The following is a 27,679-nucleotide window of genomic DNA, read 5'->3' as shown; positions in this document are numbered from 1 at the left end:
ATAAATGAACACAGAAACCTTTGTGTGAGCCAGATGGAAAGGAGCTACAGCTAATTCTGGGTGACTTCTGAGTTACTTCTGACAAGGCCCGCTTTGAAATTTCACTCCCATGCTAAATGAGCAGCCCCAGAGCACAGAAATGACAATGTCCAAAACAAAAGCCAAGTCTTGGAGAGAAGTTGTTTTTGTCATTGCCTCAAAACTGATTCTAGTCATACCCAAATGTGCTGCAAGGAAGGTTTTTCCAAATGATCAGGGCTTGAGAGGTGTCAGGAGATAAGGCAGTGGGAGGCCAGTTTTGAGGGACAGCTATCACACCAGTTCTACCTCTGCCCACACCAGCATAGCCATGTGCTCACCCTGCAGCACAGGGCAGGATACAGAGATCAAGCCTAACACTGAAAAAGAGGCAGAATCAACTTATTTTAAAAACAAAACTTCCCAGACTGTCCTCCATCTTCATAAAAGCAGTAGAAAGTAACCTTTTGGAGTACTGTAGTTCAGACATTAAGAGCACACTGCACAATGCTTTGGCAAATATACTACACAGCCATGGCTGACCCAGATACAGAGAAATGATCCATGCTGTAATAGTGAAATGAGCAGCAGGAAAACCTATAGGACTACTGTAGTCCATAAAGGGGGAGAGTTCAGAAAGGAACCTAAAAGAGAGGGAATAAAAAATACAACACAGATGACATCACAAGTGCGGTAGTCAAGGAAACATGTTTCATTTTTTCCCTCAGTTCAGAGCAAGCAATCATAAAATGGACAAAAATAGGAATTCAGAGCCATTCCTATCTTCTTCCCTGAGATTATACAACTTTCAGAGACAATAAAAAGCAAGGTTTAGTCAGTGTAGACTTAGGATCTAATCTTCACAAAGGTTTGATCTTTCAATGTTCAGCTCATAGTAATTTTGTTCCTCACTTCAATGCACATTGCATCAGCCCAGGAACAACAGAACACTATGTACATGGTGAGAACTCCTTATCAGCCCCTTTTTGGGGTAGTCTATCAGTCACCAACTATGTGTAACAGCATTTTATTAGCTACTCTAAGTTAAATGCTAGCAGCATTGTCAAGGTGCTGCAATTGTGCAGCTGAACTCCATTTTGAATCATTTTATTAATGCCATCTCCTTGAGCCCAACAGCCAACAAGCCATTATGTTTCTTACCCCAAACTAAATACCTCTGGGTCACAGGACCTGCAGAATGGTATCAGTGTCCCTCTTCCACTGTCAGAGCTTTTTACTCTCCAAAATCTAGAAAGCAGCTAAGATGATTTGCACGGAAATGTGTCTCACAGCCAGGGAGACATACAGAGAGGATGGATACCTTTTCTCCCTGAAACAATTCAATCATAAAGCAGCCAGCATGACCACATCAGAAAAAATGGGAAAATAATGAATGTCAGGCATTGTATTTTGCTATTAGTTAACCAATGTATCCTAACATTACCATTCCTAGGGCAACATGAACAAGTCTATCAGAGTTCCCACCTCTCCACACCATCCTGATTAGAATAGTTCCCAGTAAATTCATAAAAGATCCTTCTCATTTTGCAAATTACTCAACATTTCTTGAAGCAGTGTCGCACATTTTGTCACTAGGGGGTGATGAACATTCCTCTACTGAAGGGCATGCAGAACCTGGAAAATGCCCCCACAGAGATGTAGCCCAAGATGAGAGGCACTGGCCATCCAGTGGCATTCCAAACCTTGGGTGTTCATTTTACCAAACAAGCCTTCCATATGAGGTTAAGAAAATACTGGTTAAAAAATATTGTTCCTTTTATTGCTTATATGTTTATTCCTTGCACTCGCTTACGGAATTACCTAGTGAAAAAATATTGTTGTTGCTTATTTTCTTTTAAGTTATTGTATCATCTTACATTTTTATGTTTGTAGAGATTCCTAACCTTTGAGTCAACGCTGTAACTAACATTTAGATACTAAATTGTGAATGACAAACAGATCTGTGGCTATTAAAGCTAGCCTGATGCATCCTCTGGATCAGAAAGTTCTTGATGTCCTGTCTGCAAAACCTGGGTGAACACTGCAGAATTTCCTCTGCCTTATGTCTCCCAGTTTGATTCATCTTTAGCACTATTCAGTAAAACTTTATTGCCACTAAAAGCTTTATCAAAGTGCATAGTGTTGCCTGAGGTCAGACCAGCCAAGCCTTGAGCCTCATATGAACTGTTTTGATGCATAGAAAATCTGTCTTTAACAATTCCAGCCTCTCCTAATAAACTGGCCCATCCCTAAAGAGCACCGACTTGGAAATATAATTAACCTCGATGTATTCTGCCTTGTGCAGCAAATAGCACTAGGAAGAAAGAGGGTTTTTATCTGATTCACTCTTAACTACTAAATCATGATTCCTTTTATTACGTTTTTGTGCATTTCGTCCTAGTGGGACATGGAAACAAGTTTGGGTAGTTTCATTGCCTGAATTTTCTGCTGCATACCAGCTGTCTGGTGTGGCTACATTCTCTGCCCTGGAAAAGAACATTTATTTCCCATTTCTATACTGTCTCCACCACTTTCCTAGGAGGGAAAGATCTTTTCCCTAACACAATTAAAATAAGTATAACAAAATATTCCTTCATCCTATATCTAGGCATTGTAAAGCCATTTTGTGGTGATGAAGTTATACACCTCCCAGTTTAATTCAGTTTCATTGCTGTTCAGTTAAGCTGAAGCTTTGGCAGAGCATATAGTGCCATAGAGAGCCCAGAGCAGGCAGGAGTAGACCTTTCATGAAGGTCTTGCTCAGGGATTGCTTCCCCACATGCACTGGTGATCTGGGGAGCTCCTTGCTGCCAAAAATCAAGGAAATTAAGAACTTGGGAGCATTCAAAAGAGAGGATGTGGCAGAGCCAGAGCACAGAAGCATTGTTTAGCCTGTGGACCTGGGGAGAAGGTGGGATGAGCAGCAGGGAAGGAGAAGAAGAGACCCAGCAGGTTTGAGGGAAGATGGACAAGAAGCTGCACACCTCACACACATGGATCTCCATGCCTTTCTCAGGTCACCCTGACAATTTGCTGCTGCAGGAGGAAGGGACAGCCCTCACAGGCAGCTTTGCAGGCTGGGCCCAATCCTGCTCCTGCTGCTCGTTGGATAACCAGGGAAAGGATGACCTTGTTTGGCAGGGAACCTGACACACACATGTCAGGTCCCCAGGGCAGCACAGCACCCACCACAGCAGCACCAGGCAGGTGCAAACACACCCACCCCTGGCTGGCAGTTTCAGAAAAAGGCTCTGTTTAGCTCCAGATAGGCAAGGACCAGCAGAATGTGCTCCCTGCACTGTCCCTGTGCCTTGCAGGCAGCCTGCACTGCTCATTGCAGGGCTGTGACCAGCACTGCATCCACTCTTCCCCCCACATGCCCTTTGTGTAGTATCTGGATTAAGGATGCCTCCTCTTGTCATTCAAACTGTCTGCTCCGCTGCTCAGAGCTGAGCTGGCTGGAAAAGGAGAGGCACAAGAGCTGATATTCTCAACTTCCTTCCATAAAGAAGGGATTTAGTATATTTGTTATCTCAGTTTAGATGGAAAGACAAGGAGACAGCAAACACCCATGAATTCAGAGGGAATGAAGGTGCATAAATAAAGTTGGTGAGAGGAGATTTGTCCCCAAAACCACCAGAAACATCTAATCTTCCTTCCTGCCTTGCTGAAAGAATCCTTTTGTTGTTTGCCCAAATGCAGCCATCGCCAGCTCTCATACCCAAAATAATTAGACTTGTGACATTTAAATGAAGGACTTTGGCAGGTGAGAAACGGCAGAAGAAAAGCACAGCAAAATGGCATTCTATGCCAGCCTTCCAGGGATATGGGGCAGCCACAATCTGGCTGGGAAAAAGGCTGCAAAAGCTCAAGGTGTCTGCCTCACTCATCTCACCTGTGTGTCTCTCAAGCAGAGGAGCAAAGTGCTGTCCCTGCTGGCTCCTGGTGGGCAGCAATGAAAGGAGGTACACAAAGTGATATTTTTCTCTCTCTTGCCTTGAGCAGGTGCCAGCAGAAAGCTTTGGCAGCTGCTGAGTGTTGTGCTCTGGGAATTTCTGCAGCACAGAGTGTTGGTCTCACTGCCACAGTTGGATGACACCAGACCCGTTGGTGACAATGAGCCTTACAAGGAGAAGTGAAGGTGTAAAAACAAGATGAAATCCAAGCTGTGCTCTTTTGCAGGGCAGAAAGCATTTACTGACGTCAAGAGCTGCAGCCCGTTCCATTTGAGGTGTGTGTGGTGCCCAAAACGAATTCAAGAGACCACAAACTCACCTGGAAGATGGATTTCATGGCCTGAGAGTCAGAACATTAACTGTGCATCACTCAGCTCCAAAGCAGCCCCTCTTTTTCCATGTGTGCTGCTCCTCACAGCCATCCACCTTTCTCTGCCAAGGCTGGGAGAGGGCTGTGTGTCACCCCTCACTGCCACCACTGCCCAAAGGCACTAGGAAGGCAATTAGCAGGGAGAGGATCAGGGAGCTGGGAAGGGTGGGATGAGGTGTGAGGCCAGGGAGAGCAGAGGGCTCACCGGGCTGGTGTCACCTGTAACCACATGCAGGAGCATCGTGCCAATCCCATGGCAGATGGGGTAACACCTGACTTTTATTCCCAAAGAAGGTAACAAGTGGCGAGAAGGATTGCTTTCTGCAGAAAGGAATAAAAGCAAGGCTAATTAAGCACCAAGCCTTCATCTCTGCTTTGTTGCCAGCATTGATCCAAAAGCTACAGAGGTGACTGTGGGACAGATCTTATCTTTGGTGTCACTTTGATGATTTCAGTAGAAACATAACAGATGATGCAGGAGGAAATTAGCCAAGTAACTTCAACAAACTTGCACCAAGGTGCCAAACATCCCACATGTACAGTCACCACTTCATCATCCTCACCATGAAGGATGCCCTGCTCTGCTCACTGTCTCTCATCCTGACCCAGCTCTTTACACATCCCCGGTGCAGCTGACAAAGGGAGCAAACAAAATACATCCTGTGTGGCCTGTGCTTCATCCAGCTCACACAGTTAGCACTACTGTAAGTCCAGCTCAAGATTTCCACTCCCTGGAGCAAAGGAAGAGGCAATCAGCTGGCCCAAACACAAAGATCCCAGCACCAAAGCAGATCAGGAATCACAGACAGGGAGCTCTGGGAGAGGGGAAAGTGTTTGCTGCCTCCTTCTTCCTTCCAACCCCTTCAACCTTCCCAAACATACTGCACAGATTACACAGCTGGAGGATGAGGATGAGCAAGAGCAGTGGCATTTGCAGAGACAGACAAACAGCAGCCAGAGAGTGAGGAGACAGAATCCCAGCAGGAGCTGGTGCTCGGCGTCTCTGTTTGCCCTGCAGCAGTTTCTGAAGCCAGAAGGTGCCTGCCTGCAAACTGGCTCCCAGTGTCCCTGCACCACAGCTCAGCTCTGCCAGGGCTCTGGGGAGGTGACTGGATCCCTGCATTGCCTTCCTGCAGCACTCCCCCTCTGCAGCTACTTGTCTGCTGATGCGCCCACTGTGGGTTTCCAGCTCCTGACAGGGTTAATTGGCAGCCCCAGCAGGGGAAATAAAATGTTTCAGCTCTGTGGTTGCTTTTTTTTTTGTCCTTGTTTGCTCATGAGGCTGAGGGAAAGTGCTGGCTCCTGAAGGGTTACAGAGCAAGCACAGCAGGCAGCCAGCTGCTCTAGCTCTCTACCATTTATCCCTGCCCCATATTTGTGCCCCTTCGTGCTGCTCAGGTGCATTTGCTGCCCAAACCTGGGGCTATGGGGAGCAGAGGGCAAAGGTCAGGACTGGGGGGATGCCTGGCGCTGAGGGGGACAAGCCGAGGGGCACAGCCCTGGGCACTGAGGGCCATTCTGCACCCCGCAGCAGGAGCTTCTGCAGCCCTTTTCTCTCCTGCAGCCCTTTTTCTCTCCCTCCAAGGCTGTGCTTCAGCAGAGACAAAAGCCCCCTCCCAGCTTCTTCTCTGAAAGCACTCTCATTCCTTTTCCATTTTCATCTAAGTTTCCAATGAAGATTTATTACTCTGAGTGATTACGCTGTCAGCCAAATGAGCAGGGAATAGGAATATCCTTTCTTCTTGCATTCCAGCCACTAGTCCGTTTGGCTCTCAGCAAAAAGAGCAGATTTAGCATGATTTTAGCCCCTTTTTCTTGCAGGTATTATTTATTTTCAGGTTGACAGCATGTGGGAAAACCCATCAAGAATCAGTACCCTGGGGCATGAAGCTGGGTTGTTATTCACCTATTTAAAACCTCGAAGGAATGAGGTGGTCAGTTAAGCCTAAGTCATGTAAAACTCCAAGGCAAAGGCTCCCTATCAGCACTGAAAACCAGTCAGATGTGGCAGGAGAAGCAACTAACAAAAGGCAAAGAGGGCGGTGAGGAGACAGAAATGTCAAAGCAGAAGACAGCAATAGTTCCCATCCTACACTCAAAAAACAGGAATTGTACACAGCATGACAATTGCCAAGGAGATGAAGCATGCACGCATATGCAAAGAGATTTTACCCAAGACCTATGAGATCAAGATTTATTTTTGAAGATTGGTTTGTTGGGCTTTTTGTTGATGTTGTGTGTAGGGTTTTTCCTCCCTGGGATAGGTGGAGACTGGGACATTTTTGTTTTTAATTTTCATTTCCTTGTAACAAGAATATTCCCCTGTCATGTGAGAATGCAGCTGCAGCAATAACACCACACTATACCTGAATGACAAGGACACAAACCTAAATGTAAATAAAAAGAGTACCCAACTAGTCTGATTTTGGTGCCCACCTGTGAGAAATGCAAGTAACAAACAGATTGCATCAAAAAAAACACCCCTCACGCTGGATTTCTGACATAACTGGTTAGATTATTAAAATGGTAATCAGTAAAAAGGGCAATTTCAATCAATCAACTTCATCTCCTAAGGAGAAGCCACAGGAGGGAGAGTGAAGGAGTCAGGAGATCTGGTTGTGCAGATTTAGGCAAATCACTTTGCTCTGTATGCCTGTTCCATTTTCCTTTTATCTCACTAGACTGTGTCCTAGCACTGTGTCATTGTCTAGACAACGCCATTTCTCCTGTCCTGCATTTTCATCCAAGAAAAAACTGGGGGAGGAAAGGACAGGCACTGAGGCTGCAAAGCTCTTTACAGAGCCACAAACAGATTCACATCCCCACATCTCAACATCACCAGTCACCAGCAAATGGCCAGAAAACCGTCTGGTAAAATGTTCCTTTTTTTCTTTCCTTATTTTGGTGCAACAGAGAAGGACAAGTTGCTGTTTTGTGAGCCCAAGCACAGCACCCTGCTCGGGGAGCCCAGGGCTCAGCCCTGCTGATGCTCTGCTCCTGTCAGCACAACACCACTTCTGCTCTCGGTTTGCTGTGACAAAACTCAGGAAACAGCACAGAAAGGCAACGTTAACAACAAAAAACAAAAAACAAACCCTGTCAGGATGGCAGAACTGAAAGCTGCTGACTGGGAAAGGCAGGGAGGGCAAGAGGAGGGAGGGAGGTGGTGTGACCACCCCCAGCCACAGCAGGTATGGTGACATGGTGACATGCAGGGCGACCCCTTCACCTCCGGTCATGCACAAGGTCCCAAAAGGCCCTCAATCAAAACAGGGCTGAAGCATCCTAGCAAGGTCAGTGCAAACAAAGCTCGCAGGAAAAACACAGCATTTCCAGGGCCTGCCTGTGCCAGTGAGGTTTGCCTGGCTCCCCTTGCCGGGCTGTGGATGGAGCCATGGGATGGGGCTCCCAAACTGCCTGAGGTGCAGAGCACACGGGGGAAATAAATGACAGAAACAATGTCCCTCTGGGTTCTTCTCTTTCTCTGCATATTATGGTGTCACTGTGCATGTCACCTTGTGATACTGGGTTATTTATCATCGCTGAGTGCCTAGATTGGCCCCACTAGAGAAAAATCAAAGAAAGCAGCAGGGGCTTGGGTTTGATGAGGAGGAAACAAATTCTTCCCTTCAAGAGCATGCAAACTTCTCTGCTACCCCTTGCACACCCACAACAATCCCAGGCTGCTCCTTTCCCCTGCCAGCAGCTCCTCCTCACGCATCCCTGCTCCTCTCCCTTTTCTCTGCTCAGTGCCTTGTTTCTATGGATTTCTGTGTCAACTCCCTGAAGGATATTCACTGGAATGGACACATTTACAGGATTACTAACGTTCTGAAAGCAGGTGGTGCTATTATAGTCATACAAAAGCCACCTATTTTTGGTGCCTTGTGCTGTCATCCTGTTAGGCTCTGCTTTGCTTTGCCTGGTTATTGTACCAGCTTTCAGCACCATTTCTGTGGGCTGCTCCACTTCCAGCTCTGTCTGCAGGGGCCTGATAGAGGAGCATCTTTGTTCACTGGCTTGGAGCTTCCCCACACAAAGAGAGGCCTGCAAGTTTCTCTTGCTGTCATCATTCATTTCCTTCATGAATCTTGAGAATGTACTTAAGAAAAAAGTTCTGCTATATGTGCATATCTAATGTATGCATACACTCACGCATGTAAATTTTCCTATGCAGAGCAGCAGCCTTAAAGTGAAATGTTAGAAGATGACTGTATTCACCTTATCCTTATGTCATATTTTAGGTAATCACTTTGGAAGTCATCAGGTAAATTTTGAGTATTGTCTATGTTCTTCAATTATGTCTGTTCTTATTAACTGCTTTAATGTCTCAGCTTGTATTGGCTGGAAAGTCTTAGTTTGTTTCATCTCATTCCTTGGCACATGGTGTTACCTGTCCCTGCACTCCTGGGTTTGGTTGACAGCACTGCAAGGGTGCTGCACTTATCTGCAGCCACAGACCATCTCTGCCTAAATTCCATCTGAGCACCCAGCACTGAGAAGTAAATCGAGGTGAAACACAGGCACAAAGTTTAAATAAAATCACATTATCAGCAGTCACATTTACAGAGCCTCAGTTCTGAGACCTTACTAAACTACTGGGGAAATGATCAGGAAAAAACAATGTCAGCATGTGACAGTTTAGAAGTGCATAGAACAGAGCAGGGATCACTGCAGGAAGATCCTCAGGCAGACCAAAACCACCAGGATCTCCTCTGTCCTTTTCACCTTGAAGGGAGAAGCTGGGTTTTCACTTTCAGCTCGGCACTTTGCAAAACCTGGCAATCTTGACTCCAGCTCCTTTTACTCCACATGAAGGCAGTGGAGGGCAGTATAAATTGTGTGTGTGCTTCCCAAAGTGTTTTATGCCAATCCAGCTCGCGTGTGAGGTATTTGCATTCAGAGGGCTTACGGTAAGTACAGAATTATTAATACAGCGTTGCACTCGATAGCTGAGACACTGCTTGTAACCAGGGGGAAAAACCACCACCCTTCTGCTGTAAAGCATCTAAATGGGAATCAGGCTCAGCCTTGTCTCATAGCATAAATGTCCTGACCTGCTGTTCCCTACTTTGTAACACAAATTCAGCTATAATCAATTATGGCTTGAAATGTTCCTTAAACATAGAGAAAAATCCAAAGCACATGCAAAGGCCTCTGATGGTAACTGATGTGATAAAGCAGTGCAGGAAACTCCTTTTTCTTAAGGCTGATTCTCAGTGCCTCTGCAGACAGATGCAGTTGCTGTGCTGTGTACTGCTAACCTTGAACTGACATTAACAAGTGTATCCAAACTTTCCTTTTCCAACAGGATGGGGACTCCTCTGACAGCTGCTGCACATTCTCCTCTCCCCTCATTTCATGACCAGCTCTCTCTTGGTAATCAATAGAGGTCAAATCTAGATCCCATTGGGATTCACAGTGAAAACTATTGACATCAAAGGTCAGAGATAGCCAAGAGAGGATTTGTACAACAGAGAGAACATGAGCAGGAAAAGGCCACCCCAATCTCAGCCGGTGCAAACCAAGATAGTTACAGATTTACAACAGAGAAGGCGCTGAAAAAAAAAGACAAAAGAGAATAAAAGTATCCTTATTTAATCAGTTTGGATGCAAACACAATCTTCTCACAGCCCTGTGTCACAGGAAAGCTTGGACTTGGCCAGGCTGCTACAACAGGGATGCTCCATATCCTGCAACCGCTACCACCGCTGGGGCAGTCCGGACACACAGGGGAAGCAAAGCGAGAAAAAACCTGCTTTGTTCCTTATTTTAGCCACCATCAGGAGCACATGCCCTGCTCTCAGCCGGCTGACACGGGGGGACGGCACGGTCGGTGCCAGAAGAGGGCACTTGAGCTCCAGCAAGCGGGAGATGCGCGGCAGGGCTCGGGCTGGACCAGCCCCGCCTGCGCCGCGGCACCGGGGATGCGCAAAGGACCGGGATGCTGCTCCCGAGAGCGGCAGAGGGATGTGCCAAGACACCGGGATGCTGCTCCCGAGAGGGCACCGGGGATGCGCAAAGGCACCAGGATGCTGCTCCCGAGAGCATCACCGAGCGCCCTCCTCACTGTTCTCCTGCCCCAGGGCTTCCTCCAGTCCCCTCTGTGAGCTCCTGCATCACACAGGTCCCTAACCTGGGCTCCTCCAGTGATATGGACGGTGTGCTCGCTGAAATTCTCTCCTTGCTGGAGCTTTTTGTGGTCACTTGCCCAGACTCCCTCTGGAGTGCAGTAACATTTACACTTTCTCCAGTCTTGCCCCCAGGAGAAGCATTTCTTGAGTCCCTTTCCTTTGCTCAACTGCCTGTTCGCATCAAACTTGCCCAAACTGCTGAGAACTTGTGTTGGTAGAAACCAAAAAAAATAAGGTCAGAAGTTTTGAGGTGAATGTGTATCAAACACAAAAAAAGCCTGCTGCCCAGCTAAGCATCCTAAGCACAGAGGCTGCCTGTTTTTCCCAGCTGTGTCATCTGGTTCAAAACCAGACTGGTCTCCCTACAAACCTCACTCACTGAAGCACAAAACCTGCTCTCATCCCTCCAGGCACAACGTAATCAGCCATGCCTCATCTCCTTAGAAAACTCCTGACAACAAAATTTCACAGATTATGCAAAACCCTGAATTAAAGGCAAGAAAGGCCAGAGGAGATGAAGAAAAACAAACTGAATGATACAGCAAGTATGGCAATTTGGGTGTTGTTTTGAAAGCTTTTTTCTTTTTCTGTGGCATTCCCTATGACAAATACGAAGCCATTTTCTTGTTTGAGATAGGTGAGCACAAAGTAATAGCTAATGTATCTGAACCAGCCCATAAACTCCCAGTGCATCAATCTATACCATCTAATTCTAAGTGGCTGCCTCAGAGTGGTTAGCCCTCTGTTTGCATCCCAAAACTTTCCAGACACATGAATAAACCAAGCACGGATAAATCGGTCTGAAGGTCTGTTTCTCAGATGGATCTGGCAGCTGCCTCGGTTTATTGGCAGCTCATTTATCATCTCAAGAAAAATATTGATGGTTCTAGAGACACAGGCCCTTTCTGTGTCCTGGCTGAAGGAAAGCTGTCCTTCTGGGCAGGCTTTGGAAAGAAAGTCAATGCGGCGAAAACTGCTTGGCAGAAACGTGAGGGATGTGGCGCAAAGAAGAATCATTAAGTAAGGAAGAAGGAACACCAGGATGATAACCCTGTTGGCCCAGAAATAGCCCAGCCTCAAAACTTCACAGTATTACAGCAAGAATATGAGATTGTGAGAGTGCTAACAGGCACAGGCATGGGCATCTTCTCAAATGGAGGTATCAGTGCTGCACAGGAACAGACAAAGAGCCTGAAGCTGTGTTCTGCCAACAGCCAGCCACTCAGCAGACCCTGAAGAAATTCACAGAAACACAGTGATCAAAAGGCTTGAAAACAAGGGGACTGAAGAACTGGAAATTCTCTCCCCTTGGGCTGGCAGCATCATGCAGTCCTGACTCCATGGAGAGTGTTGGCAGTCCAGCTGCCTCTCTCCTTGAAGGACACTGGGAAGACAATTGCAGCCTCTGAGCCTTTTCCATTCCCTATCTTGACTAAACCAGCTGCGTTCCATTTGAACAGCATATTTAGGGATTTATTGAAAGCAATACTGAGATTTGTCATGAATTGATGTGGTGGGAAGAGATGTCACTTTTCACGTGTCCCCCCAATATTGCTCCAGCCAAATGTCCAGAGAAGCCAGTCCAATGTAAGCTTTGGCTACACATGACACTCTGCTCTGCAGATCCTCCCTGCTACATGAGAGGTCTTGAGCAGCTAACATTTATACTGGATTTCTTGAGGGACTGGATGATGGAGAAAAGATGAGTGGATTGTCACCTATCACTTGATATTTTATGCCATCAGATGACAATTGCTGGTTTAATAAGGATTGCTTAGTTTCAGAAAAAGAAATGACCAGCCTGACAGTATCATGAATGCAACCCGACTGTGGGAGCTGTTATCCAGAAGTCGGTTTGCTGCAACCAGTCATAATGACACAAAGCAAGGTATTTGGGATATTGCAGTTTTCAAAAAATGTAATAGGCAGTGTTGCCAGATTCTTTTAACCAGATGACCAAAAACTCCAATCAATGCTGAACAGGAATTCAGTCTAAGAAGTTTTAAATCCTTCCTAAGTACCAGGAAAAAAACCAAGAGGACAGGAGAGCAATCAGTGTTAAGTGCATCAGGTACTGAACACATGATGTTTACAGTCTGTACTCTGAAATGGAAAATTTTATTCTTCATTTGGTTCTTATGCTCCATATGTGATCATTTATCCTGAAAGCAAACAAAAAGCACACAACAAACCACACTGGAGTCACTGGAGTTGATTCTCCATTACTTGGCAACTCAAACAGTTGTGTATAACCAGAGAAAAAATGTAAGATGACAAACCAACTCTAGACATAATTACCGGATCTGGTAATATTTTTCTGCTTATGATGTAGAGGGTAAGTACACAGCAAATAACTAAGTACGCTGTGAAATTTCAAATGTGAAATACAGGTGGCTGATGGTCAATGCTGCTCCCAGAGTGACAGGTAGGAATCACAAAATAAAGCTTCCTGATGGTAGGCTTGAAACAAACAAGTCATTAGTAACCTATGGAAATCCATGACAAAGAAAGTTGTGAATGCTAAAAATGTATACAGGTTCATGGGAGACACATCCACTGACTGTTATCTCAGATATAATCAATGTGTGGGTTTTGGTCTTTTCTCCCAAGTAACAAGTGATAGAACTAGAGAAAGTGTCCTCAAGTTGTGCCAGGGGAGGTTTAGGTTGGACATTAGGGAACATTTCTTCACAGAAAGGGCTGTAAACACTGGAACAGGCTGCCCAGGGGAGTGATGGAGTCACTATTCCTGGAGGGATTTAAAGGACACATGGATGTGGCATCTGGAGACATGGTTTAGAGGTGGGCTTGGCAGTGCTGGGTTACTGGTTGGACTTGAGGATCTTAGAGGTCTGTCCCACCCTAAATTATTTCATGAATCCAATAACTCTGGCTCTGGGATCCCCAATCCACTAATTGCTGGAAACCAAAGAATATTCTGGGAAAAGAGTTGCATTCTTATTCTGTTTTCAAATTCTTCTCAGGCACCTTATTTTGACCTCAGTGAGAGACAAGACACTGCAGAGGACTAGTTTTGATCTGAGCTGATTTGGCTGTCCTCTTCTTAAGAGATGAGACATGAACATGAGAATCAGGCCCACCCTTGCTCTTATCAAAACACAAAAGTTTCTGAACACTAGATCAAAGCTGAAGGTTATCTTTAGTTTCTGCCTGAGACATGTTCAAGCTTTGTTTTTCTGAACTGTGGACAAAGTTTCCCCTCTAGTTGACAAGAAACAGAGCTGGCTTAGGGTGGGCCTGTACTGGCCTTGGCTTGGATGGGTATTCCTATCACCTGTGAACTGAATCCTGACAGGGTTCTGGCCTCTTTCTGCAGAGGTTTCATGGGGAAGGTGCAATCTGCTTTCCAGAATGCCACAAGATAGCCTTTCTTAGGGTTTTCACAGGGGTTAGGGGTTAAAGTGTAGAGAGAAAAGGAAAGTGAAGTCTTGACTCACCAGGGGCATGCTCAGAAAGAAAAGGAGATGTTGGATCTGTTTCCTGTGACTTTCATGCCTACTGTCCCCGTCTGGTTTCTAACAATAGACATGCAGCTGTCCCTTCTGGAGAGATTAATTGTGGTCTCTCTGCTCATTCAGCCAGCTATTTTTCATGAAACTCATAGGAATGTAATATCTCTGAGACCTTCATCACTGTCAAATTCAGTTGCAATTGGTCAAGCAGCTGAGAAAGACACACAGAGAGAGAGATGCTTGTTTCTTCACAGAGTTTCCTAAAAATCATCTCTGATCTTCTTTCAGAAGGTTAGTATTTGAGACTAAAGAAGTTGTTGTTATAAAAGAGCTTCTGCTCCCACCCTAGAATTCCCTTTAATCGACAGTAATCAAGCTGATAGTAACAAAATATGAAAGCAAGAAGGAGTAGTTTGGGTGAAAGAGAGTAAAAAGTGAACAAAACCACGAGACTGGGCATGTCTGATTAGTGAAACACCTCCTGGAAAAAGCCCCATGGGCTGACAGAAAGGCCTGGGGTGGGATTAATGACCTGAATGCCAACGAGATGGTGAGAACACAGACAGGACAGGCACAGGGGAGAAGGCTCAGCTGGATTTGAAGAGACACAGAGAAGAGGAAAAAGAACAGAAACATGGAGACACACAAACAGCACCACAGGCTGGCAGAAAGGGAGAGACCTCTCCCAGAGACACTGCAATTTGGCTGTTTATTGCTTTTTGAAAAACAGCTTGTTCTGAATGGCTTTTCCCCTCTTCAATCCCAATGACATTTGGGAAAGCTTCAAAGCACAGCACTGTCTAAAGCCCTTTCCTAACCTAAGTCTCCAACCCACAGACACTAATAATAACCACTCCCCTCAGACATTTCCAACAAATTGTTAATATATTTTAAGCCCTGCTCTCCATTGCCTTTCAGATTAGCCTTGCCCTTTCCTTTGCACTTAAGTTTAGCAAGTGTTACTAATAGGAATTTAACATTTACCAAAGAATTATTTTAACTACGGATCTAATAGCATTTGTATGGTGTTCTGAGCACCCAAGAGCCTCATATCAGTTCTATATGCTTAGTTTTGTCTAAGTTGCTTCTAAGAAAAAGGAAAAATACATGTTTAAGGAAAAGAAAGTTCATAACAGAGGCATTCAAACCCAGGAAAGCCAGCTCCAAGAACGATAGCAGCAGTGTCTGGAAAGAGCTTTCCCTTCTTTACATTATGCACAAACCTGCAATCACTCATGTGATCAACCTCACCTTCCAACCTTTCAGCAAAACCTCAACTTGTGCTTGGTCTAAGTTATTTTTTTCTGTGTACAAAAGAAATACTGACAGAAAAAAAGTTATGATTATTACTATGGTTATTATTATAATATTATTATTGATCCATATTATTAGCTGGCAAATTTTATGGGTTTTTAAAAATATACTACCATCAAAACCTTTTTGAATTAGAGAGTTTTGTGCTTGCAGGCCAAGAGTCATTGAGAGCTTGAGTGGAAAGCACCAGTGAGGCTTTCAGTCAGCAAAGCCTCAATGACAGCTTGGCACCAGGAGCATTGAGTGACTCACAGGGACCCCAAAGGCTGCATTGGCTGAGACCATTTTTAGAGCTGGGCTTATGACGATCAGTCTTCCCATGCCACTGGATACAGCCCTACCTGGGCTGAGGAGCACATCCTGAGGCAGCTCTGAGTTGAGGACAGCTGCTGGGATGCAGGGGTGGTATTTGCACACATGTCTCTAAGATGCTCAGCTGTCCACAAGGTCCCAGTTGCTGAATTCAGTTGTAAATTTTGGTGGTTCTCAAATCAACCTGTCCAAATTCCCTGGTCCAGGCTCACAGCTACTCAAATCTTCCTGCTCTTCAAAGAAGGCAAACTCCTGTATTCATGTCTGAAACTGACTTGAGGGCATTTCTGTAAGTCTGAATATGCTTCCTGCTTACATTCTCATCCCACAGCCACCATCTGTTCTATCCCCTGTACCTTGGGAAAGAAATATGCATACACAAGAGGAAAGAAAAGGTAACTGGAATCAGATGGTTAAATGGAATCATTTTGAAGATGCCTTCCAAAACTGATACTCTACATTTAAGGGTAAAAAAAAAATCCTTCTTTAAAATAAAAAAGCAGCTTTATAATACACTTTGCACTTTTATAGCATCTTTCATCTGAGGCTATCAAAGCACTTTGAGGTACAGATCCTAAGAAATCCATTACAAAAATTATGCATATTCCTAAGTTGACTGCAGTCACTTCCCTAAATTTCCATTTTTTCTACTGACACTCCCAGACAGATTGACGCAGCCAGTGCTACAGGCAACCAGATAGACAAATCTACATAAACATAAACTCTCCCTCACAAACAGCCTCCCCTACAGAAGTGTTTTTGTGCAGCATTGTCCACTCCGTTGAGCCCTTTGAGGTGTGCACCACTGCCTTGTACTTTCATTCCACTGCACTTCATTAAACAGATTTTCACTGTTTCTTAATTTTCTTTGAGCAGGTCCCACTGTATATACCCGATATGAACAAACACACAGATTCCTTCTGGGTATGAGCCAACAGCTGCAACCCTGAAAAATATCAGCTTCTTATATCATTAACTGAGTTTCCATGGTGCCCTGGGGCAGAGATATTGATGCTTGACAGCATTATCACTATAAAGTAACTTTACAACTCTATAATTTAACTCTATGCTTCCAGTAATATTAAGAGCATTTGAAATTGTGGCTGTAAACCTTGACACTTTCACACAGACTGGGGAGCTGAAAAGAGGATTTTGTTTCCTCTCCTCCAAACCAGCCCTAAACATGGTACTAAGAAACAAACAAGACGTGCAAGGAGGTCACACAGAAAAATCTGCAGGATTAGGATTAATTCCATGTTTTGCAACACACACAAAGGAGCCTGTTTGTAGGGCCTCAGCAGAAGAAGGAGACCTCTGGATGCCTCTCCCTGAATATGTGCCTGATTTACTTTGAAATCATCTTGGCAAGAACCTCTAACTCAAGTTCAAACCTAAGCCACGCTGGATAACCTCTGCAGAGCTCCCTCAGCTTTATCAGCACAGCTTTTCATACCTCATTGGCTTCTGCTAGTAATGTTGCCTTTACTGGCTGGGAATGAACCTGCAAAGGCCATAATCTGTCTCATAAGGATCTTCTCTTAAGGATATCACTAACAGAGATAGGAGGATCAGGACAGGCAGTTGCCAAAAAAAGAAATGTAAAAAAGCCCAAAATAACCAAGTACATTTGCCCTAGGGGACTGGCAGGTACATGAAGCTCTAAAAGTTATAGATGCTTTTACTGGAATTGTAGTTTGCATACAGATTCCTTTTCCCCAGGACAGGCATTTACTGAGATCCAAGTACTCTTTAAAAGGAATCTGGATGTAACAAATGACTGTTTCCTCTGGGGATTTAACTTCTCAAGTTCCCAGTCAAGCAGCAGGCAGATATTTTGCTTGAAGTTAAGAATAAGAATGAACCCAGTGGTCTCTGTGTCAAAAGCCTAGGATGTGAGCTCCTGTTAGGTGTTTGAAGAGATTCTAGTCAATCAAGCCTTCATTCTATGGCTGTAACCACATAAATACATCTTTATGCCCACAAACAAGAGAGAGTTCAGCAGTGCACCTTTGGATGGGGTCCTTCTCCACCTGGAGGAAGCTTGCAATTGAGATAAAAATACACAAAAAAGCTATGGACATGCTGACAATTGTGATCCCACCCATTTCAATGAAAATTCTCCCCTACAGCTATGGTCATACCAGTTCCTGCCAGGTCTCCATCATTTCTGCCTTCCTGCCTCATGGCTGGGCTGTGGAAGAGTAAAATCCTTTTATTCTCTGTTATGAACTGCCTCCTTTGCAGCAAGCATGCAGTTCAAACACTCTAAAAAATGAACCAAATAGATTTTAGAGCTGTTGATGTGAGAGTCCTTTGCTGGCTGCTCTCAGGTCAGGCTGCCATGGCTGCTCTTCACAGCTGTAGTGGGATGCTGGAGAGCACCAGCTCTGGGTGTGCTGGGCATTCCTCCTGCCTCCCCCTCTTTATCCCTTGTTCCCTGCCCAGCTCTGAGGCTGGTGAGAATCGAGGCAGCTCAGCAGCTCAGCTGCTGCTGGTGAGTGCTGCAGAGCAGTTTACAAGCCTCATGTCATAAGCCCTGTAAATGCCTAGTAAAACATGGAATTTAACGGAAGCATATCAGCTCATTTTAAAGCTCCTTCACCTGGTGCTGAGCTAACTGTTGTTGTGCTGCCTTTTTTAATCAGTTACCACCAAATGTGTGCATGTGTGAGAAGGGTTTTAAACGTTTCTCTGTCCACTTCCAGGAGAGTAACAGACAAGCCTACAATCCTCTTATTATGCCTTTGAAACAGAGTCCATTCACTGTTATCTGCAGCGTGTGTTATCGTGGGGTTTTCTGCAGAGCTTACAGAACATATCCCTAATGTTTCTCACACTCCAGGTATGTATCTGTTAGACACAGACCTAGCAGGCACACACACAGCTCTGCAGGAATGTCCAAGTGCTTTGTTTGCTGGGTGAAAATACAAGAGGAGCTCCAGCAGTAGCCATTAGTGATCCCATGCCAATCAAGGCCTGAGACATTGATGCAATCACATTAATTCTTTGGGTTAGAAAAGGACAGAAACTCAACACTCTGCATGATGTTATCCCACCATATATGCCCCAAACATAAACACCCTGCACAGGCTGGAGGAAGACCCTTTCCTTCTGGATTTCATTTAAACAGTGCAGCCTCAGCAGCCAATTTGTTTTTAGAACATTCCAGGTGTCATCCTCTAAATTCTGAACCAATTCATTTACAACATTCAGTCATACTAACTGGAGCAATTTGAAACTGATTTCCACTTCTAATGGTACCTTTCCATCTTTTTTTTCTTACTGAAAAAAGTTACTATCCACACTAATGGTAAGAATTCAAACTCTTAGACTGAAAGTCTGTCTTCCATTTTCATGCATGTAAGGTATCCATTTATCTCAAAAATTACAAAGAATATTTCAGTCAGTCACACAAATCTGAAAAAAAATGGGTAATCTCACCCAATGTTAAAATATATCTATTACTGTCACACAGAGGTTTGTATGGATCACAGAGTTAAACCTGGAGAACACAAAGAGATAAAAAAACCCACCAACAAACCTAATCCACTTATATAATGGCATGAAAGGGAGTAGTACTGTGATCTTATTTGCCACAAATGCTGTAAAGAAAAGAAGCTGACAGGTATCATTACTTGTCACCAGAGCAAACACAAGTCTATTCAGTGTTTGTTCAGTATTTCTACCTGTCAACAGGAACAACATTAGGCTAAATTAATATTTTGCAGAATCTGGAAATCCTAATTGGTTTTGTTCTCTAAAAGGAGCCAGTATGGCTAGTTCTGGATGTGTGATCCACTTTGTATGGATGGTCCTGGGTGACCTGAATTTGAGGCTGAATCTCAGTCTGCACTCGTTAATCCAACAGCAGAAGCTTTGAACAATCCTAGCCTCCCTGATCCTGTTTCCATTGAAAGGAAAGGGAAATGGGAAAAGAGAAAGAGAAGGGGGAAAAGGGAAAGGGAAAAAGGTAAAAGGGGAAAGGAAAAAAGACTCACACAACCAAATAACATCACATGGGATGAACAAAGTTCTAAGAAATACATCTTTAAAAACAGATTTCCAGAATACTTGCACTATCAATTCAGTTCTTGGGCTTGCTGTATTTTCTTCCTTTATTTGCTTGAGTTGCTGTCTGCATGTAAGTAGATAGTTAATAGAAGCAGCCCTGTCCTTGGAGGCCAATATGAGCTGACTGCCTGTGTCTTTGGTTCAGGTCCATTAAAAAATCCGAGCATTAATTAATCACTGACTTGCAAATAGCCTGTTCCAGGCTAAATTGGAATGCTCTGCAATTGTTTTACTTTCGGTCACAGGCACTTCAGTGATGTGAAACTTCCTCCCCTGCCAGGACAGGATGTGCATAAATCCAGTGGCTACTCCTGTGTTGGATCAGACCAGTCTAGAGCCTGTTCCAAGCAGCTCCATTGCTTCCACTAACCAGAAAACTGCACACGTGAGGAAAAGGCCTCACAGGCAGTACTCTGGATAGAATTCCTACATGGAAAAGGAAATAATAAAACCTTCCAGGGCAAAATGCCAGTGCAGCATACTCCATGGGCAAAGAGCCTCTCTCTGCTTGCTGTCTGCCAGGCCAACCAAAACCTGCTTCTCCTCCTTTTCCACTCAGCTGGGTGAAACCCTAGCTGCAGAAACCAAGCTGCTGCTTGAGCTTTCCCTGTGCCAGGGGGAAGGTTCTCTGCTCTGGAGCCTGTTTTCTGTGCCCCAGCTGCTGATGGGATGAACAGGGAATGGAGCACCTCTGCCTGCAGCAGGCAAATGGAGGTGTTGGACCCCACAGGTGAAACTTCTGCCATGTGAACCAAAGACCAGAAATCTTTACAGAAAAGTAGACTAAGCTGGTCTGATATACCAGTCATGAAGGAAAATATATCGAAGGGAATCATGATCTCGTGTGTATAGGGGCTCTTTCCATTCCTCACTGTAAAAACTGTTCTTGATAAATAAGGAAGAGAAATAAGTAGTTTTCAGCATGAGCAGAAAATGAGGAAGAAAATTAAAGGTAAAACTAAGGCACAGGTTCTTGAAACACCAAAATACCATCTTAAGGAAATAAATACCTACACCTAACAGTAACAATATTTTCTTCCACAGTGGCAAGATATACTACGTTTGTGCATGTTGCAAGGAGCTTTTCCTTCAGTTAACTTTACTGGGCAAAAAAGAGCTTCTATTCCAAATGCTCAAGCCTGGTAAATCACTTTTAATATATTCATCTCCCTCCTTCCCCCAGATTTCAATTTCGTGGAGAAGTCAAACCAGAAAAGCCCAAATGGCAAACAATTCCTTTCCCTGCTCCCTGTTTCTTGCTCTTATTCTCGCTCTGAGTGCCCATATACATGGATGGTGAAGAATTATATCTCATATGAAAATTTCTCCCTTGCTATCCCCAACTTCCAAAATGCAGTGGAGAGGTAAATAGGCAATCACAGCTAATCTCTCTCCCTCTGCAGTGTTTCTAAACCTGTGAAAATTTCAAAAGCTGCCATGATAGAATGACAAAATGAAATAACACACCCAGCGCTGAAGTATGGGCACTGGCTGTTTGATTGAGCATGGTGACAAAAAGAAAAAGAAAAACATAAAAGCAGATCATAAGACCAGTCAGAACAATTCTACAAATTGCTGATACATTGAGATAGCCAGATGGATATGTGTTTTTGAGGAATGAGACACCGCTTCTATTTGAGCACTCAAAAAGGCCAACAACTTTGATGGTTTTGTTCTCACAATTTGACTTCTATTTCTTTGTCAACTGGCATTGAAGATTTGTCCTCGAGGCAGCTGCAGAACCTAATGGATCCTTTTGGCTGCAGTTCAAAGGCAAAGATATTTTACTCAGTACTAAAGATGCACTCTCAACTTGCTATTAAAACAATAACACAAACACAGGGCTAATGAGGGAATAAGGAGAGAAATGAAGAAAGAAATGGAAGGCTGTGGAGGGGAATGGATCACAGACTCTCCAGGACTAGCTCCTATAACAAGTGTGTGAGACAATCTCCTACAAGAGGGAAATGGCTTATTTGATCTAATGTCTTTCTCTTCTTGAATTTCCACAGTATGGAGAATCAATATGAGGGAAATTAAAGCATCAGGAGCAGACTCACATTTCCACTTGTGTGTGTTCCTATCTCAGCAAACTCTTATGGAGACACAGGTATTTACCTTAAGTGCCTGGTCCACATGTGCTGCAAGGGGATGGATTTCAGAAGGATACAGGCTTCCTCGGTGTAGGGCACAGCAGGAGCAGCTCCAGCCAGGATGTAGCTGTAGAAGGAGACCTCCAGAGTGTAGCAGTAGGATGTGTCATTGAGGAGCCCCCCAAGGAAACGCCGGCCTGTCCCGGCTTTCACAGCGTCCCTGTTGAACGACGTGCTGGACTGCAGGAGCAAGAACACAGGAGAGCTCAGGAGTGCAGCAAGGGAAGGAGCCTCTGAGAGGATAGAGAAGCTTCACTCACACTGCCAGACCCCACTTGCACTGTATAGACTGCTCTGGGTTTTGATCATGGCCTGGAGGGGAAGCACCATTCTGGCACACAGGCTATAAATGATGCCTGGCAGACTCTCACAAAATTCATCTGGGCTCACCATTAATATCAGCTTTTTCTCTTCCCTCTCAGATAACACAAAGCAAGGCTGTCATATGCAGGAGTTGAAAGTGAGCCTTCCAGATCCCCCTTGCTCAGGAGTTGAGCTGCACCATTACCTGGATATTGGATTCCTTTGTCTCCACTGCATTCCCCTGTATCATCACTGTTCCCCCCACCCCTTCACCTGGGCTCTTAATCAAAGCAGAAATACAGTGGCATTTATGTTTTGGTGAAACTTTCTCACCTAAGACATTTGACTGGTTCTTAAATTAGGTCACAGAAATTTCCACTTCACTAACTTAAATGTTAAGGGGGTGTTGCTCTCTGGGTAGAAAAATCTACCTCACTATTCTACAGCACCAGCAGCACAGCATAAAAGGGAGTATTTTGTGCTATTACTGAAGATCTGGCTTTAGGAACCCTACAGCTTTATGACTATTCATTTGAGGGGTGGAGGGGAGGACTCCAAGCATTTCCATAAATGAGTTTTAGCTCTCCTTTGAAGGCATGACATCTGGAGACTAAAGGGCAGCTCATCTTCAGGTCGATTGAAGTCTCAGAGCTTGTTCCTACCAACTAGACAGAAAAATGGATTCTGATTTCATTTTGATTTTCAGACTCTATTCAGAAACCTCATAACCATTAGACTGAGCCAATCAGGGCTCAGCACAAGATAGTGACAACCACAAAAAATGATCCAACTTGGATCTGTTGTATAAAAGATCATTACATCTCCTCCTGTAAGAATTTTATGTTGCCAGTGAAACACAAAGGACCCTTAACACAGCTCAATGTTCAGTCATTGTGCCCATGGTGAATTCTTTGAGCTGTCCAGTGTCCACCTATGGAGCCTTAGGGCTGCTACCTTTTCTAGCCAACACAATGTGAATATTTATGAAATCCATCTCTTACCAAAACTGGGGAAAATAAGATTTCCTTTGCATTTAAGAAATGGGATACAATGGTTCAAAATACTGAACTTCTCTAGACTGAGAAAATCAGGTTAATACTGAAATGAGCAACAATTCTTGATAAATATTGTATAGCAGGAGATATAAAAATTAGAAATACCTGTGGGTTTATTAACATTCTGAATGCCTTGAAGTCTCTCATGCTGTAAAAAGGAAGGTTCTCCAGTTTAATTAGAATAAAATGGAATTGGGTTTCTTATTAGGATTATATATAGATGTTTCCAAATGCAACTTGTTGTCTTTTTGGCAACATAATATTTAACTTTGTGGTAATTTGTACACAGAATGCATTCTCCTATGTAGATGTCATATAATTTCTGCCAAATTACATAGCAGAAGCCTGCAGGATATTCTGAATACCTGTGGGAGAGGGAGCAAAGCACTCATAAGGAATGCTGGGAAAATTAACTGTTAATTTGATATATGGGATAAAATACTTTAAGAGGTCTACAAGAGGGAATGTTCTCTGGATTCCTGCAAAATAAACCTTCAAAAAGTTACTGAGATCCTGAGGCAGAGGGAAGCTTTGGCCTCAGTTAAATTTCAGAAGCAGAGGAAGATGATCATGCTCAGGGGATTGCTTCCTGAGCCAAGTGAGTACCAACTTCAGTGGAAGGTGCTCCATGTTCAAACAAATGCCTGCAGTGGAACTTTTAATGCATGAGAGCATCAGCTGCTGGTGGAAACAAAGGAACAGGAAAACAAATGGCTCAGGACAGGATATTGGGCTTTGTGTGCAGAGGCATCACTCACAAAGGGACTAAGCTAATTCTGAGGCTGTATTTGGCACAGGAAAAACAAGGAAAATGTGGGAGGAGGTGACTCAGGGAAGACATTAGGGATAGAAGTACTTCAGTGAGTAGGAGACTCAGTTACTGATATGGAACATTTGAGAAGATTATGGAATCTCATCAACTATATGGAAAACAAATTGTACAAGTATCTGCTGACTACAGTTGGTGGTTTTGGGATACAGTTTGCACATGAAATCCTTCTCCTATTTCCCATTATCTTAATCAGGCTAAAAAGAAAGTTATGAGTAGAATTCCTAATAGATGATTCTTGAGATGAATCTTACATAATATTTTCATCACAGTTCTTGGCACGGCAAAGGAGGAGCATGCCAACAAAATTTGCTGATGACACACTGTGGAATGAATCATCATTATGGAGGAGGTTCTGAATATCATACAAATAAAAAAGCAGTGGGATGACTTTGAGGGCCAGAGTGATTGTAGTCAGATGAAACTCAGCCACACAAGTGCCAGGTCATGTACTAAAGCGTAATTTAAAAAATCTGCAATAGGCTAAAACCTTGTCATCTGGAAATATATGAAGAGAGAGTCCGATGTGTTACTTCACTGAAGTGGTTTTTGCTTTCTAGCAGAAGTTGAATCTAGTTATTGGCAAAATTATATTTGCTGTATTTCAAAAGTGAAGCATAAGAGGTTTAAGCATTATCAAGACAGTTACATAAATGGTAAAAACAAAAAAACAAAAAAACCCCACCAAAATTAACAACTTTTCAGAGGTTGAATTTTTATAATGCTGTTTCACGGGGCTTGGGGCTTTGGGTTTTATTTTGGGAGGGTGAGGGGCTATGTTCCCTTTTTTTTTTCTGTTTGTGTTTGTTTAAAAGAAGTGTTTCAGTTTCAGCTGTAAAAATTACTTGAAATAGCAAAAGCATTAAAAAAATCCTCTGTTATTTCTTTGCCAAGTGGTACTGAATTTCCAGGAATAAAAAGCTGACCCTTCATTTAGATACACAAATGTAGATTTTGAAGGTTATTATTGTTCTCATTTTGGAAAAAAAAAAAATCTGATGGCATAAGCCAACTTGGTGTCTTGGGTAAAAGATAAAATCTCTCATTTGACTGAAGAATGTTGGGGTAGAACATGGCAAATGCATGTTTTGAAACAGCAACTTGGGCCTGGCTCTAGAGAAAGTGTTATAAGCCAAAATATTATTTGATGTTTTATAGGAGAAAAAGAAAACTACAGATAAAAGAAAATTTAGGTAATGACAAGAAAGAGCAGCAGGTACTTGCTGAGTCTGACCTTCTACTCACTGTTTTAGCTCAAGATAAAGGGAGTGGGAAAAAAAAACCCAAAAAACAACTGGCAAAACTTTGATTCCTCACCACAGCTGATCTTGAAGTTTTGCCCATGCACATTTATTTAATCAAACCCTAATCTGGGGAAAAAAGGAGTGGGGGTGGCAAGAGGAGGGCAAAAACACAGGGAAAGTTGTCTGCAAATGAGTCTCTTGCTTTTCTGGGAGAATCTATTTCCCTAAACCCCTTTGCAAAGCCAAACTGAAGTCATCATTAAACAAATGCACTGAGCAGGCACAGCAGGAGAACAGCTAAACAAATATTTATTTCTTCAAGGCTGAAACGCATGGGAGTGTTAACAACAGCAGCAGTGAGAAGCACAGTCGGCAGGGTGGGGGGAACACCAAAGACTTTGAAGTTCTTAAATAGTGATATTTGTATAAAATCAACAGTAATGCATTATTAAAACACACAGATACATTAAAGCTCACAGAAGGACTTTGCTTCCCAGCTGGTGTGAAGAAATTCAGTGAACAAATAGCTATCCACAGAACTAGAAGATGCCAAGAAATCCAGTGTAAAAAGAGCAGAGAAGGAAGGGTGAAGGATTCCCTTACTTTCTGGTGGAAAGATACTTACCAGAAAAAACAGATTTCAAACACATTTGGGAGCCTCAAGGAGTGCTGACTGTCTCTCTACACATCAGGCATTAGTGGCAGCTTCCCCAGGCCTCCCTACCAGACTTCATTCCTCCTCCCCATGCTGTGCTGAGTGCCAAACTATGTGACCAGTTTCCCTGCTGGGAATGGCAGGGAACAGCCAGGCAGTACAGAGACATTTGGGAAACCAACTGGACCTTATTCAGGCATTGCAGCAGACAAAGATGCTTGGAAGGAAATAAGAAAAAAAGGAAGAAGAAAAAAAAAAAGCATGTAAATTGTTTTTGGAGTGATTTCAAAGCAGAAAAGGATCTTGGCCCTTGGTCAGACTGATTTTCCCCGTGTACCCTTTGCAGCCCTGATGGGCTTGGATTCTGTGGCCCTGCATGGTGGGAACATTGGCTGGCAAGGCCTCCTCCCCAGTGAGGCCTCAGAGGGGACTGGGCCTACTTCAGCACCTGAGAACCTCAGGCTGCACAAAAGGAGAAATTGGAGGCAAACACCACTAAAACTGGACCCAATCTGGAGTGAAAGAAGGGATAACAAAAAGGGATGAAATGTCAAGCAGGCTGTGTCCAGCCAGTGATGGATAGGAGCTTCATTCTCCCTTTCACTGATGGCAGGACAAAGAGACCTTCTCATCCAGAACTTTTCTGGGGAATGAATCTTTGTCATCTTCTGAAATTGCTCAACACATTAAGAAGAAAGTAGCAAGGTATGACCACAGTGTAAATCAGATCTTGCCAGGTTCCTAACATGGGATCCAGGATATGGACTGCATGTCATTTATGACCAATCCTAAGGTGTTTCCCCAACCTAGCAAGAAAAGAAAAAAAAGTACAAGGCATTCAGAAAAATGCCAACCAGGCAGAAATCTGGTCACAGGCTTTGACAGAATGCAGAAGATGAAATTCTGGCATAGCAAGGTCCAGGGAGGTTCCTGAAATTCAAGAGAGAGATTTTTACCAGCTGTTCACATCTCTTGCAACGCAACTGATTATGGATTTGCCTGTGGAAGGAAGCAGCAAACTGCATATATCTTCAAAACTGCATATATCTTCAAAAATCTGAGCTTTAGTGTGCACATGAATGATTCCCAGATGATCACTTCTCCTCACAAAGAAAGTACCTGCATGAAACTGAAAATAAAGAGATCTTCCCTAAAGTTTCTAATATATACATAAGACAATGTAGGTCCAGGAAGGGTTCTACAATAGAATGTAGCATGTGCAACTGAATGCTCAAAAATCATAAAATTATGTTAGGAATCTTTCCTGGAAAAAAGCAGAGACAAAAACACCAAGAGGATTCATAATTAGAGAATAGTTTCATATTGCAACATACAATTAAAAATATGCTGGGTCAGCCTATGCCATTTCCATAGCTGTGTTTCACAGCTGAGCCTAACCACTCCTAAAATACCCCACTCCAAACCCAGCAAAACTGCCCACATTTTGCTCATTCTACAGATAAGAAATAAACACTTTACCTGCTGGGGTAAACTGGGATTATGCATACATGTTGTTTCATGTTCTTCATTGATCACCACCAGCAATGGCTAGGTGTAATCAGGACTGATTTACAGCATCACCAGAGCTGGCTGCTGATGCTGCTGTTATAGATGAAGAGAAAGGTTTTTTCCCAAAGCAGGTCTGACCTCTATGAGCCCTGAACTCAGTGCCAAGTGTGGGGAAAAAAAAAAAAAAGATAATAAAAAAGTTAGTGCTCTAGGAATAAAGGAATGGCGCACTTGTCATCAAGGTAGAACAGATGTGCCATTGGGAAATGGACTGGAGCCCAGG

The 27,679-nt window shown here is 43.7% G+C and overlaps 1 protein-coding gene across 3 annotated transcripts in view; it reads right to left on the bottom strand.

Moving 5' to 3' along the window:
* The window catches only part of BEND5 (BEN domain containing 5), an 873,054-nt gene that overhangs the window by 56,354 nt on the left and 789,021 nt on the right, over positions 1-27,679 (bottom strand). For all 3 annotated transcript variants that reach the window (XM_074545835.1, XM_074545834.1, XM_074545836.1), the window contains one exon: positions 21,819-21,981. In XM_074545835.1, the coding sequence (XP_074401936.1) occupies positions 21,819-21,981 (163 nt within the window). The remainder of the gene's footprint in view (positions 1-21,818; positions 21,982-27,679) is intronic.

Source organism: Zonotrichia albicollis, chromosome 8, assembly GCF_047830755.1.
Source record: "Zonotrichia albicollis isolate bZonAlb1 chromosome 8, bZonAlb1.hap1, whole genome shotgun sequence".
NCBI lineage: Eukaryota > Metazoa > Chordata > Aves > Passeriformes > Passerellidae > Zonotrichia > Zonotrichia albicollis.
This window is presented reverse-complemented; position numbering and strand designations above follow the sequence as displayed.